Source organism: Stenella coeruleoalba, assembly GCF_951394435.1.
Source record: "Stenella coeruleoalba genome assembly, chromosome: 1".
Classification (NCBI taxonomy): Eukaryota; Metazoa; Chordata; class Mammalia; order Artiodactyla; family Delphinidae; genus Stenella; species Stenella coeruleoalba.
The window spans coordinates 172,874,107-172,887,411 of record NC_137169.1 but is presented as its reverse complement, the minus strand read 5'-3'; the positions used below and the strand labels follow the sequence as shown (position 1 = coordinate 172,887,411).

Genomic DNA, 13,305 nt, shown 5'->3' with positions numbered 1-13,305 from the left:
GATATTAACAAATATAAAATAAGACATCTTACACTCTGATGATGCCTCTAGGACAGCTCTTGTCCACCACATTTTTCAAGGGTTCACGAATGCTCTGAGCATACAGTGGGTCATTAGGGAAGAGAATCTGAGTGTTTGGACAAGTCCAATCAAAATTACTGTCATCCAGTTCTGTATATTCTGAAGTCTAAAAATATAAAAGAATGTTATGTAAATAATTATTTTACTTTATAGTTTGTTCAAAGGAAACATTAAGTGAAATGTAAGTATACACAGGATGTAATACAAGAAAACAAAATAAGAAAACATCAAGGGTACTTCTCCTACCACACTATATTTATAGAATTCTAGTCATGGATTACTTTTTCCTTGGAAAAACAAAACAAACACACAGGAGTAAAAAAGAGAGTAAGACATTTAGTTGAAAAACATAACCTACTGTGTTTTTTTTAGAGATTCTTTGATTTGTAGTAGAGAGCCAAAGAGGTAACAGATGAGCTTCTGTTGTAAAAATGTAATCTTCTATGTCAAAAATAACGTCTTCTTTATCCGCGAATAACAGGTAAAGATATTTAAACATTTCGGCCAAGAAGAAGGAATCCATTCTAAAATAAAAGGTTACAAATAAATCTAAGAACATAAAAATATCCAAATGTCAACTATCTGAAAGCCACAGAATCAAGGTCAATAAACCTGTCTACACCAGTACAGACATCCAAAGAACTATAGAATGTATCTATCCCCTGGTGGTAATAGCCTTGACTCCAAGCATATTCCAAGGAAATGAAAAAGACCAGAAGGGCTGCCTACCACATAGGTGCACTAAATCTTGTCAATACTGCAGACAAGGTTTTTCTATGGACCTTCTGAGGGAGTTTTCCATTTCTTCTACAGGGAACCAATAGCAGGGAGGTAACACAGATGATCTTTACTACTGAGGACCATATAAGAATCTTCAATTAATATTAATTGAACTGGATAAAGTAATACGATTTTGATGCAGCCATTTAAGTGATAATCAAGAAGGCTTAAAAGTAATCATTTACAAAAAGTTACATGAAAAAAGTACAACACAAAATCACATGGACTATGATGATAACTTTGTAAACATTTAAATACCTGCCCAGTGTGACTTTACAAATGATTTAATGTTGTAACGTTTTAATAAACACTTTAAAGGAAAGCTTTTATAAAAAGTATAGGTAAAGAGCACAGTCGTTAGATGGAGTTACAATAACAAGGAATTTAATTATATGTGCTACTTCCCAAAGCATCCTAGCTTTTAGCAGTTACTAGACAGGCTGCATAGTTTCGTAACTGGCCAAGCACAATTCCTGGCACACAGCTGGCACTTGATAAATGTTTGCGAATGCAAGTTTAAACAGCATTACTAAAGAATGAACTGGAGAGGCAGCTGGACATAGCGGTAAAGAGCTGGGGCTTTGGAAATAGAAAAGAACTTCTGATGACGAGCTATGTGACCAAGGGGGATATTATATAAGGACTGTGAGCTTCAGTTTATTCTGAAAGGACATAATAACAATACATGCCTAACAGTGGTGCAAAGACTAAATGACATACTATAATGTCAACTATTTAGCATAGCACCCGGCATGCGTATGAGCTCAAAAACAGCGCTATCATTATTTTTCCCAGACATAAATGATGTTTTATTTTGGAACAACAACTGTAATGTTTCAACACTTCTTTGAACATTTTGGATGTTAATCATTTTATAATGGATAAAATACTTCCCTGTCAATCCGCAATACACTTACGGTAATTTAACTTTTTCTGGAGGACTGATGGTTGTTACCATAAGCAAATGTTAGCTTAAGAACTGTAAACTGATGTGTAAGATTTTGATTTTTGGCAAATTCCACAAGTGATTCTGAAACAGATGATTTGTAAATGTTTAGAAAAGACTAGAGACGTGGTAAGATCACTGCAGTATGAGTTGGGTAGAGCTAGCAAGTTTGGGTATCGTATCACATAATCTATTTTGTACTTTAAAACCATAAATATGTACACAAATGCAAACACACAGGCATGAAAAATGTCTGGAAAACTGTTTCTAAAACTGCCAACAGTGATTATCTTAGGATGGCAAGTGGGGAAAGTATCGTAGGGAAGATTTTCATATTTTTTTGCCATTTAAATTCTTTAACTGATCATTTATTATAAGAAAAATACAGATATTTCTTTTTTGAAAACTGTGTGTGGGGGGCCAGGGAATGGAGACACTGGTGAGCCAGACAACAGCACTGGTAGCTCCGTAGGGGAACAAGCAACCAAATGCAAAGAGCATTACATGGAAAATTTTAAGGCATAATTATCTAAACCCCAGATCCCTGAAAACAGTAATTTAGCTAATACATTAGATGACTGAGATGAAATTTAAGCCTTCTTTTTGGTCTAGAAACGCATACACACACAAAAAAAAAACCCAACAAAATGAAATTTTGCTGGGATGAGTATTAAGTTCTAAGTTTGCACTTTTAAAAAATCAATCAGTTTCTTAAGAGCAGGGTAGAGAACACCCATTTGTCAGCAAGTCATTGTCAAGTATCTGAGGTCAACTGGCCATAAGTTCACTGTCTGTTAAACGTAAGAAAGCTGCTAAAGCACATCCAAGAACGTGGTCAGACAAGGATTAGGAGTCCTCAACCTTTTGTTGGGCCAACTGCATGGGAGAGACGCAACACTACCACGAGGAACAGTGAGCAGACCCAGTGGTGATCCTCAGGTGGAGAAAGGCTGTAAGCCCACCAGCCCCTCAGAAGATGACCCGTCTTGCGCCTGGACCCAGACGGCAACAGCGCTGCTGCACCAAGTGCACCTCGGGCATCGTTAACGCTGGACGTGATGCTTCAAGGGGCACTCTGCACACTAGACTGTGCAACCAGAGTGCGGCACGGGCCGTCAGAGATGCAGAAACAGTGCCACGGGAGGGACACTCAGCAGGAGGAAGAGGAAGGAGGCTGAATTTAGAAACACGGAACTCTGAACAGAGCAAATCATGTCTTCCTCTGTAATTCCTCCACCTGCTACATTTCCTTCTGCTCTAGCGCTCATCACGTGGCTGTGATTACTTCTTTACATACCTATCTTCTTCACTGACCATAAGTCACAGGCGGGCAGGGACTGATTCTAATTTATCTTTTCATCCTCTTACCCAAGTGCAGCGTCTGGCGCACAGCGGGCGATTAATTTACTGTTCCTTGAATGAGCTGCCAGTAGAGCATATAGTCAAAAGCCTATCTGCCTTGATTAGAATTAACCTTACTAACTGTGTGACCTCAGGCAAGCTCCCCAACTCCCTGTGCCTTGGTTTCTTCATCTATAAAATGAAGATAATAATAGAAATTATACTTCAGAGGGTGGCTGTAAAGGATCAAATGAATTAAACATAGAAAGTGCTTAATGAGAAGAGTGCCTGAAATGTAGGAAGCAGCCAGTAAATGTTACAGATAAATACAAAAGCTATCTGCTTTCATTTCTTGCTGTTTTCTGTGTGTCTGCTTCCAGAAACCTATCCATTTCTTATCAGCTGTGGTCGGGGAAGGAGGTCCCAAGCCTAATTAACTATTATCTAAATGCTCCAAGAGAAGGACTGAGGGTCAATTCTGTGAGTAGATAATGAGTGTTGTATTTCACCTGTCCCTAGTTCCTCTGCCGGAAACTCCTTTTACTACTTTCCTTTTTCTAGTTTTCTAGTCCTGATCCTTCAGGACACAGGACGCTCAAGTGACTGTCATATCCCAATCTGCATTTCACGTCCCTTTAGTATGTTTCATAGCACATATACAATGCTTTAAAGCCTGTTTATCTGCCTGCCCCCGTGATTCAATGATAGAAAAGACATGTCTTTTTATCTTTAATCTTCAAAACCTAGTATAACTCTGGCACATAAGACACCTCAGTAAATATTTGTGGAATGAACACTTGCTAACCAAATGAACAAACTTTAGTGTTCATTTAGAAATGTGTTGCTATGTTCTGGACAGTTAAAATAACAGAACCAAATGATCTCAGAATAACTGGAATGTTAGTGAATATCGTATTAACCAAAGGGTGCTTTTCATATCTTGAATATTCCATGTCGACTACATCTATCCAGTATCCAATGAAATAGAAACTGCCACTGGGCCTCCCCAGCTCTCCAAATCAGCAACACAATAAGAATATACACATTAACCACGACAACAGAATAAGAATATACACATTAACCACGATATTGCTTTTGAGGAATTCTTGACTGAACAGGAATCATAATCCAGATCATTAGTCATCATCTTGATAATTTCTAACATTTTACATAATATAAAAAACTATTAACGAAGAAGAAAACCCCAACTTTCCTAAAACTCCAAAGACCAAGGTTCTGAGGTTTAACAATCATTTATTCATCTATTTAAAGATCATTTGAGCACCAACTATATGCCAGGCACCATGGTAAAAACAGACTTTTCAAACAATTTAAAATAAGCCTATTCAAGAGAGTTTAAAAAATAAGCACAATGAACTAAGGTTTGCATCTTCAAATACCCTTTGTAAAAGCATTAAGCTGATCTGAAATCTGACTCATAATATTTTGTGTTGTTTCAGAGTTACCCTGAGGAAAGGGGAGGTTAGGAATTGTTTTACCTGTCCTCATGACTTCCAGTACGAACATCCTTCATGGCAGCAAATCCGCAAGGCACTCTAGCATATTTATTTAAATTTTCAATAAGTGTTTTCCCTACTTCAAGGTAGTAAGGATCTCCTGTAGCCTATTAAAAAGGAGAATATATGTATACATATACATAGCTTACATAGTACCATATAACCATTTATTTATCAAATATTTATTGAGTACCTACCAGGTGCCAGGCATTATATCAGGCACTAGAACACATGTTACATAGAACCTAGCTCTGAAAGTAAGTCATGGATCTGCTTTATGAATTTCTTAAATTCACAGCTGGAAAGCTGCACAACTGTACATCTTAGGCTTTGGATGTAATTTCTAATGCCCAGAAAGGTTGCCTGATTAAAGGAAGGCAAGAGACATGCTTTAGAAAGCAGCTCTAGACTATAAAATTTCTCTTTAAAGAAATGCTTCGTAAGTATTTTGAAAAGGCATAAAACTTAGATGTCAGTTCTTGCATCTTTCAATAACTCTATGAACTGGGTGAATAAGAACCATGATATAGCCAATCATTATAATATTAAACAAGAACTTTGAAAGCCGATACTATTACTATAAGATAGTGAGTTATCCAACAGAGAACAGGAGCTAAATAGCAAAAAGAGAGTTAAATTAGCTTACTTTATACAAGAAGTAGGTACTTTCTGCAAATTCTGGCCTTAAAGGATGTTGAGCCCAATGCACCCTGAAATCTGTGGTAAATGCCTAGACAAAACAACACATAAATAGGCATAAAAATGTGATTTAAAAAAGTATGTAGTTGTAGAATATATAGTATATAAATTAGATCACAAACAAGAAAAAATAGTTAAAATATTGATAACAATTTTCATATATAAAATGAAAATTATCACTGCTTAAAATCACAATTCATTTTTGTGAAGGCTGTTATTTTTACCAATTAAATGGAATTCCTTTTTTAAATGATCACTTTGGCTTATTAGGAAGCTTAGGGAAAGCTATGACCTCATTAATGCCACTACACAGGTCCTCATTGTCTGCATAATAGTGTTCTCTTCTTTTTTCTTATCTCCACTTTTTTCTCTTAATTATTAAGTCTCTCACTCTCATATTTCTATTTTAGCATATGCTTTTTTATGAGTCTCAAATCCTCTGTGGCTTGAAACAAACACTTTAGGAAGCCTTCTAAATTGGTGAGATGCTTAGATATCTCACAGAGGGTAGTCAATAAGTAGGGATAGAACAAGGCCATACACAAATTTGGAAATTTTTAATGGTACATTTCTGGAAAGCCAAAAGGTCTGCTATTAAAATCTTATGGTATCAAGCTAGCAAGAATACTTATTACTAACATATAAAAACCAGGGAGAATAATTCTTAAGCAGCGTGAAGAAGAGCTAACATTTCCAAATTTCCAGGGAGCATGTGTGATCAGCAAGAGTATGTTCAATGTATACTGTTTTCATAAAATAAGCTTTAGAAAATAAAAAGTACAAAAGTCTCCCTAGCTGGTGGATAAGTGTAAAAGTTAGAATGAGACACTATGCAATGGCATGGATTAGAAAAGGTTGAGAAATACCAATTTGGGATTTTTTTTAACATTAAATTAGTAAACTATCAGCATTATCCTAAACTAGACTTCTCTTAATACATGAGGAAAAGGAAAAACATATACAATACTGTGTAAACCAAAAATATATTAAATAAGCTATTTAACCAGGAAAAATGAAAAAGAACAAACCAACCTTGAAGATGGCATTTTCTACCTTTAAATTAGCAATCTATAGTATATGTAAACTAGAATTCCAAAGATGATTTGCTTACCTCTGGTAGAAAATTGTGTTTTTTAATCACCTGGTACAACATTTCATGAGTTTCAATAGCAGGTCTAATATCCCCCTTTAAGACCTAGAAACCAACAATAACAACAAAATTATCCAATAAAATATGAGTTGACTTTATCTATAATCATTATATAAACAGAAAAATGTAGATTAATACAATTTTGAAGTGTGACTCTGTTTTGGTAATTCAATTTTAGAGATCACAAATGCACTGAATTATAATCATTTTACTTTAATATTAAGAGAAATAAAAGAGGTTTTTTTTTTACCTGCAAACCTGGAAAAAAGGCAAGCAAAGCATCCATCCAAGTCCGAGCATTCAGCATTGGCTTGTGGATATGCACATCAAGTAGAAGAGGTGGCTGGCTTATGTACCTCATTATGGCATCGTAGTGCTAAAAAAGGTCACAATATGTGTTCATGAAAGTAGATGAAAAAAGCTGTACTATTCTAAACACAGCATATCATTAAATAAATGAAGAAATGAAACCCGAATTTACATATGAATAAATTTACTAAGTAACTGTTAATTAACTATGGAAATAGTTAAATTCCTTTAGATGGAAATCTTTGTAAAATATACTATATATACTCCCCTGTGTTCTTAAACTCTGATGCAGAGTACTAAAAACTATAGATAAAATGGGACCTTCTGAAGGGTATAGACCTGAATATCACTATCCTGCAGGATTGTGGCCCAAGGATGCTCTTACGTCCTCTTGAAATATAGTTACAGGCTTCTATATCACAGAATTAGATTCATTTTCTCCTTTGTCTAGGAAGTTTGCTCCCTAGGCAGCTAACATAACATTCTGGTGCTTGTCTACCTAAACTAATGCATCCCATCACTGTTGCCACTCTTACGGTCCACTACCTCTGCCTTTTATGGTCTTAAAAACTCTTTTCCCCTTCTTTTATCTTCTCCTAGATATTTCTCAGCCTTGACAACAGGTTGAGCTGTCAGAGTCAATGACTGATAAAAAAAAAACCAATAAAAAAAAATCTGTCCTCATGCACCTCAAGAAAATCTTGTTATAATCTAATAAATGATATATGTAATAGTGTTTCTAAAAGTATTCAGTGATGACTTATTAGGACTTTTACCAGGTTTTTCCCCTAACTCATCTATTATTTATTAACTATTATTGAGTACCTGACAGATCTTAAAGCACTGTTCTAATCAGTTCATAGGCATTAGCTCATTTAATCCTCCCAATAAATAGTACTAGCATTCCCATTTTGTGGATAAGGAATAGAGGAAAATATCTAAGTTACTTGCCCAAAGCCACAAAACCAGTGGCACAACCAGGATTTAAACCCACACAGGAGAACTCTCATACTTTTAACCACTATATTGTACTATCTCACAATAATGTGGGTGAACTCATGGGTGGGCAAAGAAATGGTAAATTATTTTGAAAAGAATGTACTGACACAGATGATGAGTTTACTACAGTTAATTTCAATTTGCTTTAATTACAGACAAAGGCGATCCAATAGGGTTCAATAATCTCTCCCTTCTCCCCTAAAAACATGCCTGTGAGTCTGATCCACACTTAAGACTTAACAGACCTTCTTTTGAAATGAATACCCACTGGTTTGTTCAAGTCTCCAAAGCCCTGCACACTTGGTGTGGTCAAGGACTAGGCCAAACTTCCAAACTATTCCAAAAAGAATTAGAATCCAAAGGAGAAGGCTTTGGATTTCAATAAATTCCCTTCCTTGTGTAAAAGATTAGGTAAAACTCAAATCTACATATTACTCACTGGAAAATCTTGAAAACTTCTGATAGATGAAAATAAAACGACTTTGTAATCTAGTTTTTGCAACGTATGTAGTGTTTACCCTGTCCCTGTCCAACATCATCAGGGAATACTGACCAAAAAACTACTACACATTTAAAAGTAATTTTTCAGAATGTCACTTAGATGATTGAGTTTCTATCAAAATCTGGCAAATTAAATTGGCTCTAAACTTAATACAAAATTGGAACAACTTACTGTATTAAATCTTTCCAGAAAGCTGTCATCTCCAAGCAAGACGTAGGCTTTCAACAGATATTCATAATATGAATCAATCCCTGCTCCAACTCCACTATCTATGGAAAATACATATAAATGTGATTTTTTTATTAAACAAGTCTTAAAAATTCTTCATAGAATATAGTAAAGGTACCAGTACACTAAGAATGAAAAATTAGTCTAAACATGAAATTGTTGAAAGTAAAACTTACACATTTACAGAAATATTAACCTTACTACATGAATAATAGTTCCTTTGTTGACAATAGTTTGTATGTTAAAAAAAATCTTGCTTTGCAAAATTGGCTACAGAAGTCTTATTTTAAAGTCTTATTTAAAAGCAGAAGATACTAGTTTTAAGAATATTTTTAAAGCTTACTTTCTTAATGAGGAACTTCAAAGAGAAAGCACTAGCAGGTATTATTATGCAATTACTGGATCCTTAATCAGTTAGACATCAATCTTTACAGTTATAATATATATGAAAACAACACTGCTGCTGTTTGAAGGTGACAGTTCTAATTGCTGAAGCTAGCACAACTGCTGGCTTCTTCCTCTAAGATCATCATAGAGGACCAAAGAAAGAAAATAACAAGAAGAAAACTGTTAAGAACTTGGTGGGGGATGGAGGGGGAGGGCTTTGTTCTGGAGCAGAAGCAGCCAGGCATAGCTATGGAAGGATCAAACAGTAGAAAAACTGCTGGAGCTTTGCTCCTGCCTCTCTCCTACCACTGCCTTAAGATACAAAGTCTCCTTCCATGCCTGCTACAACTCAGATCTATGCTCCAGGTAGCCTCAGGAATAAAATCAGGGCACCACATAAGTCCTGTGTGAGGAACTGAACTCAAAAAGAGGTGGGAACTAATTTTAGACATTCTCTTCCCCACCCTTTCCCCTCCAAACTCTTAAGGCTGGTGAATCACAATCTAAATTATAATTACAATTACAATCTTAGAAATCCCTATACTCAGGGCACACTCCAGGCCAATCAAATCAGAATCTCTAGGCGTCAAGGCATTGGTATTTTTAAAAACTTCTTAGAATTCATCCCTAAGATAACTGGGGCTGATAGGGATTGGAATTTGACCTCCCCACAAAGTAGGTGACAAGTGAACATGAACTTATAGGACAAAAACATTTAAGATGCATGACTTTTTGAAAAGAAGAAGAAAGTACTGGAGTAGGAATTTATCAGAGGAAGAAAATATTAGAACAGGCAAACCAAGAATTTAAAATTAATCTAATGGGGGGACAAGGGGAAGATGGCTGAAGAGTAAGACGCGGAGATCACCTTCCTCCCCACAGATACACCAGAAATACATCTACACGTGGAACAACTCCTACAGAACACCTACTGAACGCTGGCAGAAGACCTCAAACCTCCCAAAAGGGAAGAAAGTCCCCACGTACCTGAGTAGGGCAAAAGAAAAAAGAATAAACAGAGACAAAAGGCCAGGGATGGGACCTGCACCAGTGGGAGGGAGCTGTGAAGGAGGAAAGGTTTCCACACACTAGGAAGCCCCTTCACCGGTGGAGACTGCGGGTGGCGAAGGGGGAAAGCTTCGGCGCCGCGGAGGAGAGCACGGTAACAGGGGTGCGGAGGGCAAAGCGGAGAGATTCCCGCACAGAGCATCGGTGCAGACCAGCACTCACCAGCCCGAGAGGCTTGTCTGCTCACCCGCCAGGGTGGGCAGGGCTGGGAGCTGAGGCTCTGGCTTCGGAGGAGCGCAGGGAGAGGACTGGGGGTGGCGGCGTGAACACAGCCTGCAGGGAGTTAGTGCGCCACGGCTAGACGGGAGGGAGTCCGGGGAAAAGTCTGGACCTGCCGAAGAGGCAAGAGACGTTTTCTTCCCTCTTTGTTTCCTGAGGAGAGGGGATTAAGAGCGCTGCTTAAAGGAGCTCCAGAGATGGGCGTGAGACGCGGCTAAAAGAGTGGACCCCAGAAACGGGCATGAGACGCTAAGGCTGCTCCTGCAGCCACCAAAAAGCCTGTGTGCGAGCACAGGTCACTATCCACACCCCGCTTCTGGGGAGCCTGTGCAGCCCGCCACTGCCAGGGTCCCGGGATCCAGGGACAACTTCACCGGGAGAACGCATGGCGCGCCTCAGGATGGTGCAACGTCATGCTGGCCTCTGCCGCCGCAGGCTCGTCCCGCACTCCGTACCCCTCCCTCTCCTCGGCCTGAGTGAGCCAGAGGCCCCGAAGCAGCTGCTCCTTTAACCCCGACCTGTCTGAGTGAAGAACAGACACCCTCCGGCGACCTACACTCAGAGGTGGGACCAAATCCAAAGCGGAGCCTCTGGGAGCTGTAAGAAAAAGGAGAGAAAGGGAAATCTCTCCCAGCAGCCTCAGGAGCAGCGGATTAAAGCTCCACAATCAACTTGATGTATCCTGCATCTGTGGAATACATGAATACACAACGAATCATCCCAAATTGAGGAGGTGGATTTTGAGAGCAAGATTTATGATTTTTTTCCCCTTTTCCTCTTTTTGTCAGTGTGTATGTGTATGCTTCTGTGTGAGATTCTGTCTGTATAGCTTTGCTTCCACCATTTGTCACAGGGTTCTATCCGACCTTTTTCTGTTGTTGTTTTTGGGGGTTTTCTTTTTTCTTTAAAAAAATTTTTTTCTTCTTAATAATTATTTTTTATTTTAATAACCTTATTTTATTTAATCTTACTTTATTTTGTTTTCTTTCTTTCTTTCCTTTCTGCCTTTCCTCCTTCCTCCCTCACTCCCTCCCTCCTTTTCTTTCTTTCCTTTCTTTCTTTCTCTCTCTCTCTCTCTCCCTCCCTCCCTCCCTCTCTCCCTCCCTCCCTCTCTCTTTCTTCTTTTTCTCCCTTTTATTCTGAGCCGTGTGGATGCAAGGCTCTTGGTGCTGCAGCCAGGAGTCAGTGCTGTGCCTCTGAGGTGGGAGAGCCAACTTCAGGACACTGGTCCACAACAGACCTCCCAGCTCCACATAATATCAAACGGTGAAAATCTCCCAGAGATCTCATTCTCAACACCAGCACCAGCTTCACTCAACGACCAGCAAGCTACAGTGCTGGACACCCTATGCCAAACAACTAGCAAGAGAGGAACACAACCCCACCCATTAGCAGAGGCTGCATAAAATCATAATAAGTCCACAGACACCCCAAAACACACCAACAGACGTGGACCTGCCCACCAGAAAGACAAGATGCAGCCTCATCCACCAGAACACAGGCACTAGTCCCCTCCACCAGGAAGCCTACACAACCCACTGAACCAACCTGAGCCACTGGGGACAGACACCAAAAACAATAGGAACTACGAACCTGCAGCCTGCAAGAAGGAGACCCCAAACACAGTAAGATAAGCAAAATGAGAAGACAGAAAAACACACAGCAGATGCAGGAGCAAGATGAAAACCCACCAGACCTAACAAATGAAGAGGAAATAGGCAGCCTACCTGAAAAAGAATTCAGAATAATGATAGTAAAGATGATCCAAAATCTTGGAAATAGAATAAACATCATGCAAGAAACATTTAACAAGGACCTAGAAGAACTAAAGATGAAACAAGCAATGATGAACAACACAATAAATGAAATGAAAAATACTCTAGATGGGATCAATAGCAGAATAACTGAGGCAGGAGAACGGATAAGTGACCTGGAAGATAAAATAGTGGAAATAACTACTGCTGAGCAGAACAAAGAAAAACGAATGAAAAGAACTGAGGATAGTCTCACAGACCTCTGGGACAACATTAAACGCACCAACATTCGCATTTTAGGGGTTCCAGAAGAAGAAGAGAAAAAGAAAGGGACTGAGAAAATATTTGAAGAGATTATAGTTGAAAACTTTCCTAATATGGGAAAGGAAATAGTTAATTAAGTCCAGGAAGCACACAGAGTCCCATACAGGATAAATCCAAGGAGAAACATGCCAAGACACATATGAATCAAACTGTCAAAAATTAAAAACAAAGAAAGCATATTAAAAGCAGCAAGGGGGCTTCCCTGGTGGCACAGTGGTTGAGAATCTGCCTGCTAATGCAGGGGACACAGGTTCAAGCCCTGGTCTGGGAAGATCCCACATGCCGCGGAGCAACTAGGCCCGTGAGCCACAACTACTGAGCCTGCGCGTCTGGAGCCTGTGCTCCGCAACAAGAGAGGCCGCAATAGTGAGAGGCCCACGCACTGCGATGAAGAGTGGCCCCCCGCTTGCCACAACTGGAGAAAGCCCTCGCACAGAAAGGAAGACCCAACACAGCCCTAAATAAATAAATAAAGAATAAAAAAATAAAAGCAGCAAGGGAAAAACAACAAATAACACACAAGGGAATCCCCATAAGGTTAACAGCTGATCTTTCAGCAGAAACTCTGCAAGCCAGAAGGGACTGGCAGGACATATTTAAAGTGATGAAGGAGAAACACCTGCAGCCAAGATTACTCTACCCAGCTAGGTTCTCATTCAGATTTGATGGAGAAATTAAAACCTTTACAGACAAGCAAAAGCTGAGAGAGTTCAGCAGCACCAAACCAGCATTACAACAAATGCTAAAGGAACCTCTCTAGGCAAGAAACACAAGAGAAGGAAAAGACCTACAATAACGAACCCAAAACAATTAAGAAAATGGGAATAGGAACATACATATCGATAATTACCTCAAATGTAAATGGACTAAATGCTCCCACCTAAAGACACAGATTAGCTTAATGGATACAAAAACAAGACCCGTATATATGCTGTCTACAAGAGACCCACTTCAGACCTAGAGACACATACAGACTGAAAGTAAGGGGATGGAAAAAGATA

General features: G+C 38.9%; 1 protein-coding gene across 3 annotated transcripts in view; it reads right to left on the bottom strand.

Annotated features, from left to right (window-relative positions):
- The window catches only part of EDEM3 (ER degradation enhancing alpha-mannosidase like protein 3), a 97,436-nt gene that overhangs the window by 44,702 nt on the left and 39,429 nt on the right, over positions 1–13,305 (bottom strand). For all 3 annotated transcript variants that reach the window (XM_079918206.1, XM_079918207.1, XM_079918208.1), the window contains exons 9-15: positions 8,496–8,593; positions 6,765–6,890; positions 6,476–6,559; positions 5,312–5,395; positions 4,648–4,772; positions 440–605; positions 33–187 (exon numbers count right to left, since the gene is read on the bottom strand). In XM_079918206.1, coding sequence (XP_079774332.1) covers positions 33–187; positions 440–605; positions 4,648–4,772; positions 5,312–5,395; positions 6,476–6,559; positions 6,765–6,890; positions 8,496–8,593 — 838 coding nt within the window. The remainder of the gene's footprint in view (positions 1–32; positions 188–439; positions 606–4,647; positions 4,773–5,311; positions 5,396–6,475; positions 6,560–6,764; positions 6,891–8,495; positions 8,594–13,305) is intronic.